This window comes from Scylla paramamosain, chromosome 27 (genome assembly GCF_035594125.1).
Source record: "Scylla paramamosain isolate STU-SP2022 chromosome 27, ASM3559412v1, whole genome shotgun sequence".
Lineage (NCBI taxonomy): Eukaryota > Metazoa > Arthropoda > Malacostraca > Decapoda > Portunidae > Scylla > Scylla paramamosain.
The window spans coordinates 7601160-7625108 of record NC_087177.1 but is presented as its reverse complement, the minus strand read 5'-3'; the positions used below and the strand labels follow the sequence as shown (position 1 = coordinate 7625108).

The 23949-nt window shown below is 42.7% G+C and overlaps 1 protein-coding gene across 1 annotated transcript in view; it reads right to left on the bottom strand.

The window, feature by feature from the left end:
* Nucleotides 1-23949, bottom strand: part of LOC135114121 (nephrin-like) — a 110118-nt gene that overhangs the window by 10770 nt on the left and 75399 nt on the right. The window contains exon 3 of the mRNA XM_064029831.1: nt 18103-18243. Coding sequence (XP_063885901.1) covers nt 18103-18243 — 141 coding nt within the window. The remainder of the gene's footprint in view (nt 1-18102; nt 18244-23949) is intronic.

The window sequence follows — 23949 nt, the reverse complement described above, 5'->3', positions numbered from 1 at the left end:
AAAACAAAAAAATAATAATTTAAACTTTTCCTTTCGACTTCATGATGTTGTGTGATACCGAGACGTGCGAGGGAAATTCATGGATAGATAACGAGACCGTTTTTAATTTTCTTTCCTTTTCCTTTTTTTTCATGGATAGAATGTCCTGGATCACTTTCAAAGTAATCAAAACTCTTTAAATATTATACTCGAAAACCACATTTTACGACAAAGTAATTACAAGTTTGTGTGCCCCAGACACATCAGTCAATGCCTACCAGGTGCCTGCACCGCCACCATCACCACCACCCTCACCCCCACCCCACCCTACCTGCACCACCATCCCAACCACTACCATCTCCGCCAACACCTGCACTGCCACACTTTCCACCACCCTTCTGCCGCCTCTGCTAACCATACCACCTGAACCTACTACGCTCACCATCATCTGGATTGTAATACTCAATTCTTCCACCACTACCACCATCCTATCACTATCACGCCTAACTATTAATATCGGAGTTCACAATCACCATCTAACATTCCCATCGCGCCACCATCCCTCAGAATCTGCAGGAGGTGCCAATAACACCCAGGAGAGTGATCTATCACGCCATAGTAGGCTGTGTAAGCAGAAAGATGTGGGCCAAGTTTGTAGACTCAAGGTTTGAAAAAAGTCCTGGATGTTTACTCCGCGCCGTGTGTGTGTGTGTGTGTGTGTGTGTGTGTGTGTGTGTGTGTGTGTGTGTGTGTGTGTGTGTGAGTGTGAGTGTGTATGTTTATCTGAGAATCGAAAGAAGCAGAGAGAGAGAGAGAGAGAGAGAGAGAGAGAGAGAGAGAGAGAGAGAGAGAGAGAGAGAGAGAGAGAGAGAGAGAGAGAGAGAGAGAGAGAGAGAGAGAGAGAGAGAGAATCGGAATAATATCATTAGAAATGTATAAATGGAGCAAAACAGGGAGAGGTGCAGGACAAAGAAGCGAGCAGTGAGAGAGAGAGAGAGAGAAAAAGATAGATAGATAGATAGACAGAGAGAAAGAGAGAGAGAGCAGTAATTGTAACGCATATTAATAGAATATGTAAATGCTGTGACAGACGGGATCCTGGCCAACCAGCGGAGTGACACACTTGGAATATATGTATGAAACGCGATGGATGGACGGTATTTTAGGTGGGAAAACTTACGGGGAACACAAGGTGGTGGAGGTAAGCTGTTCAAATAGATATCGTCAGTGTGTGCAAAAGAGGAAACGGATGCGAGAGAAACCGGGGTCATGTTTACTCGCCAAACGTCGCTTTTACGCCCTAAACTTGCAACAGAGCGGGCTTGCGGAAATCTACGGTTACCAGGTGGCGGGTTTTACTGGCTAGTTGCTGCTTCACTATTATTCCTTTTACATTGCACCTGCGCGCTCCTCCTGCATTTTTCTTCTCGGTGGTAAGAGTTTCTGGTAAATCTTCTTATGTCTTCAGGTGTTTCATTTATTTTTGTTTAATTTCCTCGCTCACGTTTCTTTTCTTGCTCTTCTCCTCCTTACCACAAAACAAGTGGGTAGAACACGCGCTACGGTATTGTTCCCACAGGTACAAGGAGCCTGCTGAATTCGTGAGAAGACCACAATACCGTGCTATAAAACTAATACTGAAATCAAAAACATAACTGTATGAGGAGCGGTTGAATCTCTTGCTAACCGGATATTTCTACAGGTTTTTAAGATGCATAATGCTTCTGACGTGTCTTTCTCTGATAAATCCTTGAACTCAAAATTAATTTAACGCTGAGAAGTAATGACTTCTGCAAAAAATGCCTGTAATACTAAGACGAGTAGAAAATTTCCTCTAATACTGTCAACACACAATGGAACAAGCCACTCACATAACCAGTTTATTCACACATCGAGTGCAATAGTGATATTACCTAAGCAGGAATGATGCAAGGCAACAGGGATCATTCTACAAAATATATTCTCGACGTAAAAGCGACGATGCCTATAATGTCCCGCACTCTGGAGAAGGAGAGCGAGTGTTCCAAGTCTCGCTCACCTGCACGTCGTTCGTCTTTCCTCTCCTCAGCAGGAGTCCCTTTCCTCGTCATTTACGCATTTTTATTAGGGTCTCTCAGGGAGCGGTAGTCCCTCTTTTGCATTTATACATTTCCTAACTTCTCCCCAGACGGCAGGAGCTCCTTCCTGCAACAGTTCCTCGCTTTCTCGTATGGAAACAGTTACTTCCTCCCTAATTGTTGTGTAATGCATTGCTCTTTTATTGAAGGAAAAGTTTTTTTTTCCGCTTCTGTTCCTCAACATGACTTTATTAATATTTTAGTGATTATTTATTTTTATTATATATAAAAAAAAAGCTAATGATCACAGTTAATGAAATATGCATTTACTTATTGTAGATTTCAAATTATATACCAAGTGTTTTGTACAAAAAAAAATTCCTTTCTCTCTCTCCAGTGAATAATTTCATATCCTGCTTTTTATATTGATATGAAGATAAGTTTTCCTTCCTATTGGCAGTGTGCCGGAGAACAGGGGAGGGGAAAAATCTTTCCACCTTTCTTTCCTGAACCAATACTTACTCGTATAATGATGATGTAGAATAGAGAAATCAACCACGCTATATTCGTAATTATCAAGGTTTATTCTGCTTACTTATGTACTCCTTTGTTCATTATCATCACCACCACCACCACCACTACCACCACCACCACCACCACCATCATCATCATCATCATCATCATCATCATCATCGTCGTCGTCGTGTCCGCCTTCATCTTATTCTTGTCCCCGTTCTTCTTGTTCTCCATCCTCTTTCTGTTATCCGACTTCACATCTATCAAACTTTGCCTCTTTCTTCATGCTGCAAAACTTGAAAGCATCACACGGCAGCCTCGCATTTCCCGCGTATCGTTCCTACCACGTTTCTTTTCGTATCTTACAGTGATAATACTAATACGCTTGGTTCTTACAGTATCTCAAAAAACACAGTGGAGATAGGGTGGCTTTTTGAATATCCACTGGTTTGTTACATGAGACATTACTGATGAAACGTCGTGCTGGGCTCATTGCCACGGTAACGCCCCTGGTAAAGTCGTGTCTGTGTAAATGTAACTGTTCCCAAGGGTTGTCAATGCAAATGAGTAGTAGAAGTAGTAGTAGTAGTAGTAGTAGAAGTAGTATGGAAAGGGCAGTCTTAAGGGAGATGCGAGGCACAGGAACAGCAGTAGCAGCAGCAGCAGCAGTAGGAGGTGCAGTAGGAGGAGGAGAAGAAGAGATGCTGCCACTACAGATGCAAGACTAACTGATGCTGTGTCTTACTGGGACAAAATTGTGCACTTCTGTTTTCTTTGGCTGAGGGTAAAATGTTCTTGTTTTGCTTATAAAGTGGCGATGTTTGTGCAGCGGGACGTAAAGTGTGATGGTCTTGCCTATAGGAGAGTGGAAAGAATGCTTCGTGTGTGTGTGTGTGTGTGTGTGTGTGTGTGTGTGTGTGTGTGTGTGTGTGTGTGTGTGTGTGTGTGTGTGTGTGTGTGTGTGTGTGTTTTATGCATTGGAAGTGTATTTTTTTTCCTTTTCCGAGGCAGGGGTGCAAAATGCGATTTTCACCTTTGAAAGTAAAATGATGCACCCAGCTTTGTGTAGACCCCTCAACGACGCCCTTTACTTCTCACCAGCACCCGGCAGCTCCTTGCCAACCACACCTCCTCCCAAACCTTACCGCGCCACAGTCCACTACCGCCCTCACTCCATCACGACACCAGGATCACCTCACTAAAACACCTCTGACCTAAACACCTTCACACCTCCATCATTCCCACTTTCCCAGGTAAGAGATGCTGTTCTCCCCCTTCCTTCAGACTCCCTTCTTTTCCTTCTATATGCACTACATTTTTCTGTTAAGTATTTCGTAACTCCTTTCTCCCTAAAATACGCACTTCCATACCTCCATCACCCTCACTGTGCCAGGATCATTCCATGCTGTCCTGCTTCTCACTTCTTTCAGAGCTCCTTCGCCGTCTTCCACATGCTGTACATTTTGCCCGTAAAGATTTCGTAATCCCTTTCTCCTACGATATGACTCGGTGCTTTCTGTCTTACTCGATTGGAAAATATACACATATCCGCTTATTATCAACGAGAGAAAAATCGCAACCTTTCCCTACTCATAAAAAGAAAAAAAAAGAAGATTAGGATAAAAAAAAAGTCAGATAGCGAGCCCGTGGGGGAAAAGAAAACGTATAATAATCTAATCAAGGTAATGACTGCGCGGTACAAAAAAAAAAAAAAAAGGAAAATAAAATAAAAATCAGAGAGAGAGAGAGAGAGAGAGAGAAAATGCTGCTTTCATTATTGAGGACTTGTAAGGCACAGTGTTGAATCCATTAATGAGTGGCCTCGCAGTGGTCCGCCATTGGTGGATTGAGGCAAAAAAACTGATGACGATGTATGAAATGAAATAGGATTATAGAAGGAACGAGAGGAACTATTTCACGGGGCTAAATATGGCTGCTTTAAATTTTTAGTGTTTAGGGATAAAAACATTGGGGTTTTATACATGCGTCTCACGAATATATTTGTTTGTAATAAGCAGTATACAGCATCTTGTGTAGTAAGAGAGAGAAAAAAGCTCATGGTCTTTCTCTTTATTTTTAGGGATACATCATTTTTGGTTTCGATATTTTCTTTTCCTCGACTTCTTTACGTTGTTGTTGTCTGTCATCATGCCACTTTTCATTCTTTGGCCTCTTTTTCCTTACTCGCACTCCCCACCCTCTGTCTTGTCTTTCTTCCTGGTTTCTCTGTGTTCTTGCTTTTTTCCTTGTTTTTTATTATTTTTTTTTGTTTCTTTTGTGCCTTCCTCTCTTCCTTCCTTCCTTTTCACCTTGTTTCCTTCATACACTATTCATTTTTTATTTCCCTTTTCTCTTGTCCTTTCTCCTCCCCTCTCACGCCGTTTCATACATCTTTCCTTCTTACCTTTAAATCTTCATGAAATCTTTTTTCTATCTTTTCTCCAGGTAAGTGCTGCGAGTACGTATGAGGACGCATGCTGAGAGACACCTTCAAAGCAAGGCAGGGCTCATGGACCCAGATAACGATACCTGGAACTCCGCTTCATGAAGTAAGAGATGTGTTTAATATTAGAATCATTCAGAAGTCAGAGGCACCGCCGGAATCTCGTTATATCGGTGCCTAGCGGTGACGGCGACAGCAGAGCTCAATGTAGCTGCAGGACACACGCCGCGACCGACGTTCTGAACTCATTGGGATGGAAATGTCGGTGGTGTGTAAAGCCTTGATGAGGATGTTGCCGCACTAACTTCCAAAGGAGACTTGTCTGAAGCATATATATATATATATATATATATATATATATATATATATATATATATATATATATATATATATATATATATATATATATATATATATATATATATATATACATAGATAGATACTGATATATGGTATTCTAATGGAGGTGAATGTTAGAGTAATAGTTAAAGGTTCGGGTGTGGTGAACGCTGAATCAGCTGCTGTTTGCACATTATACTTTATTAACAGTTTGGAGGAGTGTGAAAAAGAAAGTAAATAAGACTAAGAGTGGAGAAATGAGGAGAAAGGCAAATGAGAGCAGGATAAATGTATTTTTTAATGACAAATTCCTCGAAGAACTAGACTGTTTCAAGTATTGAGAGTAGCACGCGCTGTGGAGAAAGGAAATGCAGAGGTGACATTTCGAGTGAATGAACAAGAAATGTGTGGTAAGGAATGAACAGAATGTGTAATTGCAAGTCGCTTATAATGAATGCAAGGAGAGCGTTGTGTGAAGATGTAGTATTACCAACAGGAATGTATGGAGGTAAGGCAAGGAACAGGGGAGCAGGAGAGAAGAGGATATTGAATGTAATGGAGATGAGGTGTCTGGGGAACATGTGTGGAGCAACGTACATGGGTAGAGTGAGCAATGAGGAAGTGCAGCGACCAGGGACTGAAAGAGAATTGGGTGAGTGAGGTGAGCAGGGAGCACTGAACTTACAGAAAGGACGAAAAAAAAGAGCGGTTGGGCCTGCCACTAAAAAAAAAGTTACCCACAAGTCCCTTCGGATTCTAAACCACGGGAGCTTTTATCAATTTATGTTCTCTACTTTGTTTAGGTTGGAGGGGGATTTCTGGGAGTGGCTTGCCTTATCAAATAATGAAGTAAGCGATTGTCGGCCGCCTAATAATCTTGACTGAGTAACACACGAGGCTTCATTCAAACACTCCTCGCCTCCTTACGATTTATTTCATGCTATTACCAGCCTTCTGTGTGGTGTAGATAAGGATGATCTCTTTCCCTGTAGGTTGTTGCTTACAAGGCGTCACTAAGAAAACCACCGCCTATATTACAATACTCAGTTTTAGCATACTTAATAAAACACTGATCACATCCACCAGCACTCAAGCAAAGCACCGTCTGTGGATGAGTTCCCTGAGATGATAAACATATGAGTATTTTGCAGTGTATGACTCAAGACTGTAAACCTTTTAGTAGAATATAGGTAGACTCAAGTGAGCGGTATACAAGGAAAATAAAGATTCACTACCAGAAGACAGCAATCGCAAATTTCCTGCAGATATAAGTTAAATGTCATAATTTCAAGGTAGCACCATTCTTTTGCGAGTACAGAGTGTGCTGGTAATATAAAATTCACCGGCGTGTTATTTAGAATGGGTCGGGTAGTAATCAAATTAAGGTAGAGTTTTTAAGCTGGATAATTCACTTGTTCCAAAGTCTCAGAGGTCAGATAAGGGAATTTAGACATTTTATGATTACACAGGTTAGCCTATTTTATACCAAGATAACACTAAAAACTTTACTTATTGGACACTTTAATACTTAAGTTGGTCGGGAGAAAAATGGGGAATAATGCGCAGGAAAGTTTGGAGTGTAAGGAGAGGAATGATCGTGGGGGATTGTGAGTAAATTCTGTAGCAGCGTTTAGTATGAGAATCTTTAGTCTCTCTCTCTCTCTCTCTCTCTCTCTCTCTCTCTCTCTCTCTCTCTCTCTCTCTCTCTCTCTCTCTCTCTCTCTCTCTCTCTCTCTCTCTCTCTCAGTATTTACACCTATGGTAAAGATGGTGATGATGGTGACAAAAAGAATGACAGTGACAATAAAGACAGTGACTCTGATAACGATGAGCATAATAAGAGTAGAAATAACTAACGCAACGTGATGATGATGAGGATTATAATGATGATGATGATGAGAAGGAGGAGGAGGAGGAGGGTGGTAATAGTGAAAACGAAAACGATAATGACAACTAATTAACGACGAGGCAGCGTGGTGGTGATGATGATGATGATGATGGAAATGATGGTGATAAGGATTAATGACAGCCTATGATGGTTCGCGAGTCAGACATATCTTTACATGTCCAATATATCAGGCATGTTTGCATCCCCCATTACCACTCGATAAAATGGACTCTTCAGGATTCAAACCGTGCATTAAATTACTCGCTGATGTAATTGAGGCCACTGACACTCTTTGTTGTACCTATTGTGTCTGTCTACCTGTTTACCTGTCTGCCCGTCTACCTGTCTGTACGTCAATTTCTTTTATATACACGGTTACTGCCTGTCTGTCTCTATTAATCCGTTTTTCTGTCTGTCTGTCTGTCTGTTTATCCGTTTTTCTGTCTTTCCGTTTGTCTGTCTGTTTGTCTTTCTGCGTGTATACGTTATTCTTTCTATTTCTCTGTTTTTTTTTTTGCCTTTCTCTCTCTCTCTCTCTCTCTCTCTCTCTCTCTCTCTCTCTCTCTCTCTCTCTCTCTCTCTCTCTCTCTCTCTCTCTCTCTCTCTCTCTCCATCCATTCATCTTTGTCTTTCTGTCTGTCCGTCTGTCTGTGTTTGTTTTTCTTCCTGTCTGAGTGTGTGTTTTACTGTCTACTTATTTGTTTCTGTCTTTCAATCATGCCTTTCTGTCTGTCTGTCTGTCTGTCTGTCACTCCTTTTCCTGTCTCCATGTCTGTTTAGCACTCTCATTCTGTCTGACTTCTTAATGAGAATTTCTAGTGCAAGTGAGGAGTGATATTTGAACAGATCTGTGAACATCCCCTCATATTTTTCTGACACTTCCTGCTCTCACATGCATCGCCACGTTTCCGGACGAGGCACTTTAAGAGTATCACAAGCGTTTTCTAGATTTATAGATACTATGTGCATATCTTTCGGTTTTCTCTATATATTTTTGTACCAAACTTGCATTCCTGTTTTGGTTTTGGTATAAATCTTCTTTCTTCTAAGCCTTTGTTCTAGCGGTTTAACCCTCTAAGTACATTTTTTTTTTCTGTATATCTCTTTATAAAATTTGCATTCCTTCCTACTTTTGGTATAAATTCTCTCTCTCTCTCTCTCTCTCTCTCTCTCTCTCTCTCTCTCTCTCTCTCTCTCTCTCTCTCTCTCTCTCTCTCTCTCTCTCTCTCTCTTCCAAGTCTTTGTTCAGCAATTATAACCACCTATGTGCATACGAGTAGCTTTCTGTTTTTTCTACAAGACTTGTGTTCCTTCTTCCTTCTCGTGGTATAGTTCCTCTAACTCCCATGCCTTTGTTCCGTGAGTATAACCCGATCTCATATTTTCATCGTAAAGAATATCGCTTTTCTTTCTCTTTAATTTTCAGAGGTATGCACATCTCTTTCCATGCTGTTCCGCCTCCAGTCTGCCATTTTGTGTCCTTTATATATTTTACCGTCAAATCCCACACTAGATCTTTGCCCCGAGCCATTCCACGCCTCCTCTGGCATTCCGCCTGTCCCTCCCATTTGTCATTATTTTCTGTGCCTCTTTCTATTTTTCTCTATTTATCTCTGGCGTTAATCGTTTATGTGGCATTCCATCATCGAGCTTTATTCCTGGGACTTCTTAATTTTCTTCATTCGTGACAGTCTCTCATTTTTCTTTGTTTTCCTTATCTTTGAACAAATCGTCTCTAGAAGTTTTTACGTGTGTGTGTGTGTGTGTGGAATACATTTTTCCCTTATCTTTGAACAAATAGTTTCTAGAAGTTTTTACCTGTGTGTGTGTGTGTGTGTGTGTGTGTGTGTGTGTGTGTGTGTGTGTGTGTGGAGTCATGCATATGAAATAAATTTATAGATAGATAGATCAGTAGGCAGACCGACAGACAGACAGACCGACATAGAAATATATATATTGATCTATACTCCCCGTGCCTTCAACAACACACTCGTCAATATGAAAACTTGGTGATAAATATCAGAGCATATATTACAACACTTATGACGGCGCCATCCTTTATAAAAAATGTGTTAATTGATATATTTGTTTATCTATCTATCTATCAGCCTGTTCGCATTACATCACACACACACACACACACACACACACACACACACACACACACACACACACACACACACACACACACACACACACACACACCTCCCATACATCTTCCGTGACACAATACGTAGTCATATTTACACGGAGGAAGGCAGAGCGGTAATATGAAAATTAATGTTTCCTATTTACTGGTTATGAAACGCAGCAGTAGCGCCACGTTGGGTCCGCGGCACCAGCAGGGTCACGATCCGGCGTGGCTGATATGGATGCGCTGCGAATATCGGAAAACAGCTTACGGGCGTCGTTAAGCCGTTACAAGGCCGTGACGACTGTTGTGAGTGTGGCCACAGGTGATCAGGCGGGACGGTGGGCAGAAGGGCCAGTCCGCCGCGCAGTACCTGATGACGCGGCGAAGCTAGCCATGTGAGCTTGTTTTCCAGCCCGCTTTGCCTCTGGAGGTACAGCTTGAAACCTTTGCCAGAGATATTCTTTCCTTGTGTTGCACTTTTGTCACAATGGTCAAACTGTGATGAAAATGACGGAAGGTGGTCAGGAGTTTCATCATATACTGTACTTAAGACAAAATCTCACCACTGCTATCAAGCAAATTCCCTTTTTAAAATACATTCAGCTAGTTAGGAAGTCCATTTGGTATGGATGACTCCATTATCATGATAACAAGGGCACTTATGTGGATGAATTATGAAGTCCACGTGGATTTTGAGCCGGAAACTGTCACCGGTTCATGAAAAATCTCGGCAACCAAATTTTAGTACATGTTGACATTTATACTGATACAGCAGCACGGTGGTGTTCACAATCTGAAAAACATGAATCTTACACGACTTTATATGTTAACATCCTCAGAATGAACAAGTAGAGTTCAATAGGAATCAAGGGCCACCGCCACAGTACCACACGTCCTTCCTCGCTGCTACCACCTCGCGTGCCCTTCAGTGTGAATTAATTCAGGAACCGGAGCATTGAGGGATGCTTCCACTTAGTGACGACGCCAGAGTTATTGGGCAACATATGGATGTGCACGAGTATACTGTCAGTTTTGTTTGTCTGTAGTCACCTGATGTTGAGAGACAACGCTACAACAATATCGAGATGTACGTATGTTGTTGTACGAGATGGCTCCCGAAGCTGTATCAGAGAGAGAGAGAGAGAGAGAGAGAGAGAGAGAGAGAGAGAGAGAGAGAGAGAGAGAGAGACTGACCGACCGACCGACCGACCGATTGACCGATCGCCCTATGAACGGGAGCGCTCAAGGGCGGTGCATTGCGATGGTGTGCTTTCCTGTCCCGCCGGGAGCTGCTCCACTGCGCCCTTTGAGCAGTGAAATGAAAAAAATATTTTTTCTTGTCAGTTCCCACTACATAACTGTCTTCTGTTTTTCAGTTGGTGGCAGTGTATATTCTTTTACTACGTGTATGTATGCGTCGCTGTTTTCATGGTGAGGATATTATGATTCTTGAATTGCTTCACTATGTTCTTCATCCTAACAGTCCTTCGTATATTCCTTTTCTTTGATATACAAATCATGAATAATTCATAATTTAAGATAGCTAGAAATTATGGGCTGAATCTTTTTTTACATCTATGTAGACTGTTTTCTTAGGAAATTCTAACTATATTGAAGAAGAAATTCAATTGCTCTATGTCACTTTTAATTTCCGGATCATTAAATGTTTCACAGTTTCTAGGCGGAAGGACCATAGAGACAGGACGTCTCGCTGGCACAGTAGGCGTCCGTCATGGTAGCTCCAGTGGTAATAATCTTACCTTCTTGCTGGACGTATTTCTAATGCCCTCTTATTTGATAAATTCGTCCACTATCTATACACGGCTTCGAAATGGTTCTCGTTTGTATGAGGGATTCCTTTGCCAGCCACCAGCTAATGCTGGCGCACCTCGCTATCAGGGCAGTGTAGATCTCGCTGGTCCAGAAGTGTTTTCGGGCCATCACATCGAGGACCAACAGTCTCACTGGCATTCCCTGGATCTGTCGAGTGCAAGCCAGAGTCCAACGGAGTCCGCGTCGTTATTAGGGTGAATCGTTTTCTTTTTCTGAGCAGATGTTCTTAAGGGAGAACTGTTCTCTTTCTGCCCCGTTTCGACCACCTCTGCTGTATGTATATTAATTCGCAGAGCTGGAAATATTATACGTAGTAAGTGAAGCTGGGAAGAGCTGAAAACGTTTCAGCAGTCCGCTCAGAGTGAGCAGGACCGTCTTAATGTCCATACAACTCCTCCCAACATTGTATTTATATATTTATTTAATAATTTTTACTCGCTATTCTTCCTGGCTGGTGCCTCAATAGCCGTCTCGTATCCCCCACTCTGTATGGTGTCGCGGCCTTCCTTCCCCCTGTGTCTGTTTTATGCCTGGCTCAGGAAAAATGCACCGGTGATGAACGAGACAGGAGGCGGGACGCAAATTCCAGACGTGTCAGGGTTAATTTCTAGGCTCGGGCAGCCAGCGAGACATTCTTGCCCACTGACGTTACTCATCGCCTGAATCGCGAGACGTGTTGCTGATTATGAAGCATTTTATTTAGCACGCTTAATTAATTTATGTGAATGTACGCCATTAGATTATGAAGTGCATGAGAGAGAGAGAGAGAGAGAGAGAGAGAGAGAGAGAGAGAGAGAGAGAGAGAGAGAGAGAGAGAGAGAGAGAGGACCATGGAAGGAGACTAGTCATATATGAATACTTCCCCTGGCCCACACACACACACACACACACACACACACACACACACTAAACCAGAGAATTCACACACTGCTCTCCTCGGACCATCTATGCAATCAACCTGTCCGTATAATCTTAATTTGTTGTAATTTTGTTAATTTACAAAACTAAAGAGTACACACGTATGGTCATGTATAATGTCATCAGATGTCGTATATAACTCTTTATGCTTGTTTTGTATGCTCTAAAAAACAATATTTTGAATGTTTTACGACGTGGTGATTCTCTTACAATAATGGTATGAACAAGACCTGAAGGCGTCAACTCTCATCACATGTGTCGTGGCTCTAGTGCTCCGGGGTTACATAAAGGTGTAGGTTGCGGGTTAATTGCCACAGTAACTGGATCTCTGTATCATTTTGTGTAGGTAGTGATCGTTAGTTCTACGGCGCAGTAGTACAGTCTGTGCGGTGAAGGGGCGGCACACGTTCGTATTTAACTGTAGGCACTGCAGAGGTATGACATCCCTGCTTTCTTGAGTGGCCGCGTCAAGCAAGGTCAGACGCAAGGTGAAGGAATTGGTTAGAGATTATTTTCCTCCATTTTTTTTTTTTTTTTTTGCTTAATGGAATTTCTATAATATTTATTTGTTTAGTTTGCATTATTTATCATCCGTACATTGAATCAAGAGGGAAGAAAGCAGGCTGTAGACTCACTCACTCCGCTTATCCTTGCCGAACACTCCCATTGGTTGACTGTTTCTCAGCAATTAAGTTTATTGCGGTTATACAGAGGTAGTGCAGTGGCATCATGGGTATTCTCATCCTGTCATTATGAACTGCTGGTTACACTGCGACAGACATTACCGACCCAAAGATTCCTAATACTATTCTCAACGATCACTGGTCGCTGCTTTCTTTGTTATTCGCTCGTGACGTCAAGCAACGCAATGGTGAGGGAGGGAGGCGAGATATGGAATGCTTGACCTGGCCCTGGCTTATTTGTGTGTGTGTGTGTGTGTGTGTGTGTGTGTGTGTGTGTGTGTGTGTGTGTGTGTGTGTGTGTGTGTGTTTGTGTGTGGCTTCGAATGATACTGGTAATTAATGTTGTACAGTTCATAGTTCTCTGTACTTATCCTGTTAATCTCCAATAATAATGGCGTTATCAAAGCTACACATATTATGTGCCCAATTTCACTTGCAAATTACAGTTAAGAGACTATATGTAGCAGAGGGACTGTCATTAGTAGTACTGGATTTACTTCATGTTTAGAAATCCTCTTCACTGGCCCTAAATATGAGAGAGCAGATCTCATTTGTAAACTAACTGGCCCGTGGGCACATCTAAATGAAATCTCAAGGTACCATTTGCTCCCTTTCTGCCACGCACAGCCTCCTAATGGTGATTCGCAGATGGAACTCGACAAGTCAAGTACGTGTGAGATTCTGAGTGCTGCCCCTCAGCGTACACTTTGAAGAACTTTCTGCTTCTCAAGTAACCTTTTGTGGCTGAAGTTTTCCGCAAATTTTATTATTTCAGTAGCCTTTGTATTGCAGAGTGTTGTAACGCTCAGGTGCTTTTTGGTAAACATGATACGATTAGGAAACCTTTCTCGGAAAATAGAGTACATGAAGTAATTTGTATGCCAGGAAGGCTTCCTGTGAACTGCAACTCGAGTAAGCCAGAATACTAAGAGAGAGAGAGAGAGAGAGAGAGAGAGAGAGAGAGAGAGAGAGAGAGAGGATGTGTATGGACAGAACAAGACAGGTAGGGTCTCCTGTGTTGCAGCAGATAATTATACTTTGCATGCAAGCAATTAAGACTTACTCTCCTCTATCCCTTCCATCACGTCTTTGTTTTGTTTGGCCTGCATGTGTTGCCCCACGCCCGTCTTGTCTGATTCGTCTTGGCCTTGATACAAATCGTTTGGTTGTGCTTCTGTTCTAATACGAAAGTAAATGGAATAAGGGTAACACATGCATGTTTTTTTCTTTTATGTAGGAGGGGCACCGGCCAAGGGCAACAAAAGTCCGATAGAAAATAAAAAAAAAGGCCCACTGAGATGCCGGTCCCCGAATAGGGTCCAAAGCAGTAGTCAAAAATTTAAGGATAAGTGTCTTGAAACCTCCCCCTTGAAGGAGTTCAAGTCATAGGAAGATGGAAATACAGAATCAGGCAGGGAATTCCAGAGTTTACCAGAGAAAGGGATGAATGAATGAGAATACTGGTTAACTCTTGCATTAGAGAGGTGGACAGAACAGGGGTGAGAGAAAGAAGAAAGTCTTGTACTGCGAGGCCGCGGGAGGAGGGGAGGCATGCAGTTAGCAAGATCAGAAGAGCAGTTAGCATTAAAATAGCGATAGAAGATAGCAAGCGATGCAACATTGCGACGATGAGAAAGAGGCTGAAGGCAGTCAGTTAGAGGAGAGGAGTTGGTGAGACGAAAAGCTTTTGATTCCGTCCTGTCTAGAAGAGAGGCATGAGTGGAACCCCCCCAGACATGTGAAGCATACTCTATACATGGAAGCTCGTTTTTTTCCTTTTTTGTTAACTTTAGCATGCACGTCGCCCTGTCAGCATTTACACGAGACGCCTTTCAGAGTTAGGCGCCGAAAACAGTCCCAGCCGAGACAACGACTCCCAGCGCGAGTATAAAAACGTATCTTCTTTACTGCTGGCACTCGTGTATTGCAAGTGGCGAAAAACACCTGCAGATCGCATCATGTTTGTTAAATATTTCCTTAATGATGAAAAATAAAACTGCACAAGCTGCTGAAGCAAAAAAAAGTTACAGAATTTCTGTAGCAGAAATTTAAGTGAGAGACGTTTATTTTTCTTGGTCTGGTAGTTTGATGGCAACAGCAGGCCACAGGCACACCAAACCACGGAGTGAGATCTCACTCTGTGTCGATTCTGTACCACGAGGTTTAGTAGTGCATTGACGTGGAAGGTCTGGCCTGGTGGCGTGGGAGGTTCACGGGTGACGCAGTGACGAGCCCACCATTTGGGACCAGGCTGTTAAAAGAGATGGGATGACCTGCACTTCTGGCTGGAGTGTGGCGCCTCCTGTGACACGCTCCGCGGCGGAAGGGTCCGAAGGGTGATCTGCATGACACCCGAGGAAGATGAGGCTGCCTTGATATTGCACGCCTGCCCTGATTGAGTGCAGCTGGCATGCTATGGGAAAAGTAAGACCCGTTCCTCGTCCTCTCTCTTTTCGTGTGTCCTTGTGCAGTAAGTGAAAATTATCTCCGTAAGTTATAAATAATAATTATTAATATATACTTTTGAGATCCTCCTTCCACCTCTCTTCCTCCGGTTTCTTATCCTCCTTCTTTTCCTCCTCTTGCTTTTCTTCCTCTTTTTTATTTATTTATTTATTTATTTATTTATTCATTTATTTATTTGTAGCAGACAGTCATCGCTAAAGGATCATGATCGGCTCATATTTTTTGTAGCATATTTGTGTTTGTACTGGAACACGAGGAGGTAGGAGGAGCAAGCTGGTACCAAGCGTACTCACCTTTTCATTGTACACATCCAAACAAAAGGCATCTCACATATATACTTGTATGCTCGTTTTTTATATACAATTTTAAAGAAAGTATGCAGAGATTATATTTTTGTGTTCCGCACATTGTTACCTTTAAGTGAAAATTGGCCATATTACATAAAGTATTTTTTTTTACTATTACAATACTGCTTAAGACTGACTCAACTGGGAAATATAATCCTCTATAAACCTTTAAAATAACAAAATTAAGAAAGTAAAATATAAGGAAATAAATCACTTGGCCAAATTTGCGTAACATCAGAATGAAAGATTTAAAAATAAGCTGTAGACTATCAGCAAACCTTAGTCGTAAGTATTTGATTCAGACCTACTCTTATATGCAGCAAGTATTGATGTGTAATAGCTGCGCCATTCATGCAGCATTTAGGAGGCTGAGCAGACTAGAATAGCATTTCAACTCCAGTGGCAAGAGCTGGGAGCTGGAGGGGAAGAGGAGGGAGATTAGAGTTAAGAGGAAGATGTTTAGAGTTAGGAGGAGGGAGTTTCAAGTTGATTAAGAGGAAGGAGATTAAAGTTACGAGAAAGAAGAAGGAGCTTGCAGTTAGGTAGAAGAAAAGGAGCTTGGGGTTCTGAAAGAGAGGAGCTTGCACTTAAGAGGAAGAAGCCTGGAGTTAAGAGGAAGGAGCTTTGATTTATGAGGAAGGAACTCAGAGTTACGAGGAAGGAATTTGAAGTCTGGAGGAAAGAGACTTGTCGTTGGCTAACTTATAGGACTTTTCAAATCAATTGTGGTAATAGCTTAACGAAATTTCTAAAGTTAAATGTATATAGATTAGATATATGAAGGACTTATTTCGTATCAAGTTTCATTTCATAGATTAATTTTCCTCTCTGTACTCTAGTATGTTGATGTCGCATGTATGAGACGCTGTGTGGTTTGAGAGTAGCAATGAAAAAACGTAGATTTTTTTGTTGACTGGCTCCATTGCGCTCCTTATTTCACATTTGCGTGACTCCCTGCAACACGTTACATACCAGTCCAGTGTTGCGGGTCACGTGGAAACGCTGAGGGTACGTACTTCTTGGGGACGGAGAAGGCAAACACGCGGGCAATACGGCTACTCGTAATAGAATTTGCATAACTAGTATCAGCTTCAATAGAATTAACATAGTGGAAGTAGTAGTAGTAGTAGTAGTAGTAGTAGTAGTAGTAGTAGTAGTAATAGTGCAGCAGCAGTAACAGCCTGATTGGTCGTAATAGTAGTAGGAATGAGTGGTCGTAATAATAGTAGGAATGAATGAGAGTGGAGTTATGAATAGGAGCACTAGTAGCAGCAGCAGAAGCAGCATTCGAGGCAAGGGAAGTAGAATTGATTGTTTACTTACACACGGCACTGAATATTCGACCAACTACCCCTGTCCTTTCGTGCCACCGTGGCATAAATCTAGTGGCATATTTTTTACGCCCGTCTCAAAATTGCCGTGGATTTATCCGTATTTTGGGTCAGAACTTCCGTGCGTGGTGGCTGCTGCTGGTGAGGGTCAGGGGAGGGAGGGTGGAGGGTGGAGGAAGGCACCACACGTGGAGAGGAGGCCCTGGCTGTGGGTGGCTGGCGCTGAGGACGTCGGGTGGCGGATGAGTGGTGGCGGGCGGTGGCTGGCAGACGGCGGGGTAATTCCACCAGCCATCCTCAGAAGAACCCAGAACGTTTTAGATTAACAAGAACAATGAAAGCGGTTCACTGTTTTCATATAACTTTAGTCATTATCTCGACTGCTGCCGCTGCTGCCACTACTGTTTTGCTGAACCTCGTCATTATCTCCCCGATGCCACTGCTGCTGTCACCTCTGCTGCTTTAATTGCATTCGCCGACATAACCGGCGCTGGCACCACCATCACCCGTCGACAAGGTTCATAAAGATTAAGGAGTGTAAAGTGTTAAAGTGCGCCACTCGCTGAGACACCCACCGTTCCACGTGCTGAGGCAATTATCTGCAAAACGTGTAGTGCGGGAACTTAAAGGAAAAATGCCCACGGTAAAATCTGATGGGCGAGAAACACTGTATAAGCCATTAGTTGTCCCTTTTTTGAGCGCGTCGGAAGTAAATTAAATCATACATATTCATGAGGCTGTAGGAGGGACGGGACAGCTGGCGGACGTGCGCGTGGCCTTGCGGGGCCGTGGCGGGGCGGGAGGGAGGGGAAGATCTCATTGGGACAGGGAAAAAGTGTGCATTTTCCCGTTGGACTGAAAAAAGTCGTGTTTCATCATATAAAAAATAGAAATTATTGTGAGGGTGAGGGCGGGAGAAATGACGTGCGGTGCGGATGGAAATGGGGATTGGAGGGATGAGAGCTGGCGGGAGAGGGAATGTTGGCGGGCATGCCTTTGAGGGGATTGACGGCGGGAGAAAAGCCTATTAGAAAAGTACGTCTTCATGGAGATAAGGGAAAATAAACATAAGAGGTAGAGAGAGAGAGAGAGAGAGAGAGAGAGAGAGAGAGAGAGAGAGAGAGAGAGAGAGAGAGAGAGAGAGAGAGAGAGTGGAACTAAAACTCACCCAGCGCGAAGCCGTCCTTGGTCCACTGGGCGCGGCCTTCCTGCTCCTCCACCTCACAGCGCAGCAGCACGTCCTCGCCCTCCACCACCTCCACGCTCTCGGGCCGCTGCCGGAACCTCTGCCGTCCTGCCGCCGCCCATCCTGTTGACGAAACAAGGAATATGTATTATCCGCTGTTTTTCTGCTGTGTTAAGGCAATTCATTTCTGGTATGTTAAGTTATGGCGTCTCGTGTTGCCTGCCCAAGATTCACTTGTTTACGCCAGCCTCATATTTTTGCGCTGCTGGACTTGGACCTTCCTGGCGTGGCTCTGGAATTGCCACTTCGACCCTCGCCTCATGACAGCGTACAGCGACAAGTATCGGCGAAATGTCATGGGAGGCTTCGGGGGGTACTGTTAGTGGCGAGGTGCGTGGGTGTGTGTGTGTGTGTGTGTGTGTGGAGCAACAGGTCGATACATGTGAGTAAGGAGAGGGTGTGGAGGCGCGTGTATGATGGTGTAGGCGAGACCTTCATCAGTTCATTAAATGTTTTATTCTTTTTTAGTAATAACCACGCCAAATATTTTAGTAGAAAAAAACTGAACATTGCTGGGCATGTCTATCCTTTATTGTTTACTGACTGAAATTAAATTATCTGAATTAATTTAACTATCGTGGGAGGATGTTTTTGGTTATACAGTTATACTATATCTTTCAAAATATGGGTGTACGTTTTGTTCCGGAAGCAAAGCATGCCATATAACGTAACATGTCTTCAGCGTTACTTGTGAAGCAGACGTGCGCTTCTCGGAATGGACAAGAAGGCAAGGCTACAGAGAGAATCCTCGCTGCCTGGCCTTGTCTGTTGTAGAGAAACAACGTTGTCACGCAAAGCATTGATAACTGTTAGTCACCAAGAGGATGAAAGCCCAAGGAAATTACAACAAATGTTAGGTAAGTTGTTCTTATAAAAATCACTCATATCTGTCTATTGGTAAAGTTATTGGAATTTTAATAGAAATCAAGCAGTTTTCTTAAACTATTACTTAACATTTAGTGCAGCAAGTGTTATCCCTTGGGTGGAACAGTTGCCTCATAAATACTGTGCACCTCTCCCCTGTGGTGTGACATTTACAGTAAAACAATTGGCTGCAGTCTCAAGCCGGGAGTGCTTTGTTACTTCACACCGCCGGATATAAAAATGTCAGGACATTCTTAACGCTAGTTACATAATGATAATATCCGTCACACAGAATGGCCGGTAAAACTCTCTCATAATTATATAATTCTACCCGCGTTGGACTTTGCTGGTGTCTTCATAGCACACATCAATGAACACACCAGTCATTCCTGCAAAAGTTGAGTTTTAGGTGTGGCCATGGAGCAGACAGACAGGATGTGTACATAAGATAAATGGACGTGCGTCTTCCATTTATATGAAAGATAAAGCCACGCAAGTTATGAGTACATACACAATACAGAAGAAGTATACACACAGTAAGAGTCACACAGGCTGTAACTACACAGACAAACACTAGAGTGATTAGACCGTACCACCGACCAGTTCAAACTCGTCGTGACCTTTGAATTAACTTAATATCAAACCATCGCACGGCTCTTGGTAATGGAAAGACCAGCCTCAGGATCTCTCGGCGCCGGCTTCCTTGTCTAATAATACCAGAGGAAGGAAGACAACGCAGCGCCGCATTAATAACATTGACAAAAGTGGCCGATTATTACAACGTATCCCGATACAGATAAAAGGCAAGTATTTATTTTCTTGGTAGCATGTGACGGGTTTTTGTTGACTGATGTTTGATGTTGTTAATTAAAAAGGGATCCCCTGGAGGCAGTTGTCTGTAATCTCTACGAAGGCTCATAAATCTCGTTTATATAACGCACTGCAGCGTCGTATAAGCTTACACGCGGTAGATTTTAGGTTTTAATTAGTCAGTGAACGTGTATTTATTTTGTCCACAGTGTTTCCTTTATCATCAGATTTAGAATAATTTACACGACGGCATTTCATTTTCTGAAAATCGGACCCAGACTTCCTTGCATTTTTTAATCTAGGAGAGAAGAGATCGGAAGGCTGAGAGAAGTTGGAGGAAGAAAGAAAGAAAAGGAGAAAGACGCCGACTCGTGAACTTACTGACCTTTCGTAATAAAGTCTCGCAGTTTGTAATAAAATAACGTACAATTTTTCCTTAGCTGCTTAGTTGTTTGTAATAAAATACGATACGATCCTTTCTCAGCTGCTTGGTTTTCACTGCTTCAACGAATTTACTCTTCATTTTATTATTCGTTACGTTATTGCTGGTTTCGATATAGATAAGGACAGGCTGGACGGCACCTCTGGCTAGGCGACGCTTCTGGAGGGATTAGTGAGGCTCTAGTAAGGATGGAGAGGGTAGTGAGCATGGGAGAGGTGCTGGGGAGAGTATGGAGTGGCTGGTGAGATTGAGAAGTGTTTGGTGATGATGAGGATGAGTTAGTGATAGTTACAGGCGATTGGTGAGAGTGGGAAGTGTCTGGTGATGACGAAAATGAATTAGTGAAAGTCAGGAGTGTCTGGTGATGATGGGGAGGGCCTGGTGATGGTGAGGATGAGGTGGGGATGGTGGGGAGGGTTTCGTGAAATTAGAGAGGGGATAGTGATGTTGCGGAGAGGAAGATGAAGGCAAGGATGGCCTGGTGGAACTCCTGCCGGGGGTCACTGGTGGCTCATGACGTTCCCTGCGGGCAGCCTCATCCTGTGCAAGTCTGTTTGTTGTTTTTATCTCCCAAGCGCGTGTATTTGTCTTCGTTGTGGAACTTATTTATTCATATATTTATTTTTTTTATGTTTGAAGTACAAATATCTTTTGAGTCTCCTTTTTTTTCAGCTCGAGGCTTATTTTTTACTTTTCTAGACGTTGGCCTCATTCATATTATTGCGTTTCATCAAGCAAGTTGAATAAAGACGAGTACAGAAGTCTGAGATTACCTGGAGCAGAGCAAAGCAGAGCAGAGCCGCGCAAGGCATGGCCACCTGCAGGTAATCTGAGCGAGGCAAAGTTCCTGCCAAGGTCGCGCAGTTTGAGGGCTTACGAAAAGAAAATCGTCTCTAACTCAGCCAAGTTGGAATTTCCCGGCACTGATTCCTGAAGAGTTGCTGCCGGTGACTTGTGGACACTGTTATTGCTTTCTGCTCTGTTCAGTCACGTGGCTTAAAAAGACGAAAAGGAGAACTGGTGCTCGTGAGGGTGGAAAAAAAAAAAAAAAAACCAGGCAGCGGTTTATTCTTTCTTATCTTAATTAGTTTTCACGGTATTTGTTCAGGAAGTGTAATCATAGGACTCTGACACACATGCACCTTGCTTAATTTATCTTCCAATACCGAAATAACGTTTAAATGTTTTCACTTATCTGGTGTTTATGACTTTTGTTCAGGATCGGTAATTTCACATCGGGGAATTTAATTTAAAGACTGCTGGTGAAAGGTTATCGGATTCGGTTAATTAATTAGGATACATTTTATGGAAATATTTAATAATCTCCAAATGGTGAATATCACTGAATATCACAGCTTCATAATTTCCGGCGGTGTGTGATTAAGTCGGTGTCGGCAGTATGGACGGCGCTTAATTATTTCCAATGTGACGAGGGACAAACGTTTATTGGCGAGAGGCGACGTGGTGGCGGCTGAGGGACGGCGGTAAGGCACTGGGAGGCTGATGGATGTGTGTCGTACTTGTATGTATGTATGTTAGCAGGTAGGTAAATAGGTAGGTACTGTGTATGGATGTAATTGACTACATTATATTCGTACTCGTAAACAGAAGCCTCGCACTGCAGACTGCTTGTTTCTTGTCCTTCATATGAAATAATAAGTAGTAGTTTTTCCGAATGTTCAAGACAGAAGCCTTGACGTTAATGAACATTCGTCGTAAAAAAGTTGACCGTCAACGTCCAGAACCCATTTTCTTGTTTAATTATTGCGCGGCGTATGAGTTCGTACTGACTTGAGCTGAATGCCTAAGTAAACACAACTCTCGGGACGCTCCCTTAGGTTGAATACAGAATTTAATAAAAATCTTAACTTGGATAAAATATATTACTTCGCCTGGGCACAAAACTGACGGTTTCTGTGGCACTTCCACAAGTTTCACTTTGAGGCTTGTGACATCGTGACATGATCCCGACATTTATATGACTTTCCAAGAGACGTGTCCTGTCCCTCCGTCCTCACTTGTGCCTTGGTGCTGACAGCCCAGCAGGTGCTCCGGACTGCCATAAAAGTATCGCGTATCATTGCTCCACTTATCTTTTATTTCTACCTAAAAAAAGGAAGTAAGACGGAACTGTAAAACTATTCTCAGAAAAAAAAAAATCGTTAGGCGAAGCTGAGAAAAATCAGATAGACGGAAAATAATAACAACGACTAGGTTAATTTACTGCCTGATGTATGTTCATATTCTTTCTTGAATAGTTCAGAGAAGAAAAAGAGCCAGACACCTTTTTCCAAAGCTTATTTATAAACCGACTGAAAGGTTGTGATAATGGTTAACTTTACCTTGTATTAAAGAAAAAGAGAACAGGAATGAGCTTGAGTAGAAAGTCTTGCGCAGCAGAGCCGCAGAAATTGGAAAGGATGCAATTAACAAGTTCATAAGAGCAGTCACGAGGAAAATTAGTGGCAGAAGATAGCATGAAACGCAACACTGCAGCGGACTGTGAGAGACTGAACACAATAAGCTAAAGAAAGAAAGTTCGTGAGATGAATAGCCTTTGTTTCCAGGCTGTTTGGAATTGTTGCGTAATTGTCCCACCACAGGGAGGGTTTGCTGTGTATGTACATGGACGAGCAAGAATCCTGTGGAACTGCTCTGCGAGTAGATCTAGAACAATAACAGTCGACCATGACAGAAATAGACTGACGAGAAGGGAAACTTGATGATGGTGCAGAGACAAAGAATTCGTACTGGAATAGTTTGAAATTTACTTATGAAGTTTGTCTCCCAAAATATCATATATATTGTAGGTTTTCTATACTTTGTCTCAAGCAATAGCAGGAGTTTTAGCGAAGTTTCTAAGAGGGGAAGATAAGCAACTCATAGCTAAAGTAAAACGACAGCAAAATCAGATAATACAGTATAATCTGCACTTGACCTCTTTTGCAGAAGCTGTGGTGCTGATTAGGAAGGAGACTGTGGGTCGAGATGGTTGAAAGTCTTGCTATCAAGGACACTCGTAGACTCCGAAGCTTTAGTAAGGGAAGGAAACCACGCTACACATGACGTTACTTTGGGAAATTAAAGTAAATATATTTTTCGAGATGTGAGACAAGTTGCAGCAAGGAGGAAAGGTGAAAGCTGACACAGAAAGGATGTGAGGTCAGGTATAAGGTTTGAGCACATAATTACATGATCTTAAGGCAAATAAGAGAATAACCCATTAGTATAGTCAGCCTTTTAAAAGTCCGAGTTCAGGGAGGTACAGAAAAATAACATTTAGAAAAAAAAATTCGTAACAAGCATCGTAAACTGGAAAAGAGTGGAGAGGCGGAGGGAGGCGCGGCTCTTCCTGTTTGACTCTCCGTAAACACATCCGGGAAATTGTTAGCTCCCCCAGTGTTGTAATCGGTGGGTGAATCTGGACAAAGCACGGAACTGTTAAAAGCGAAGCAGGAAAACAAGATTACTCACAGAAAATGAACCCGGCCCAAAGCAAAGGGATGAACAGATAAACAACGCGGGAGCTTCCGGCCGAGAACGAGAACGTCAAAATCAGTGAGTAATTGCGGCAAACTGAGCTAAACTAGATTACTAGAGAATTCCCTGACGGCGACAAGGATTTACGTTCAGGGTCGTGTGGGAGGTGAGGC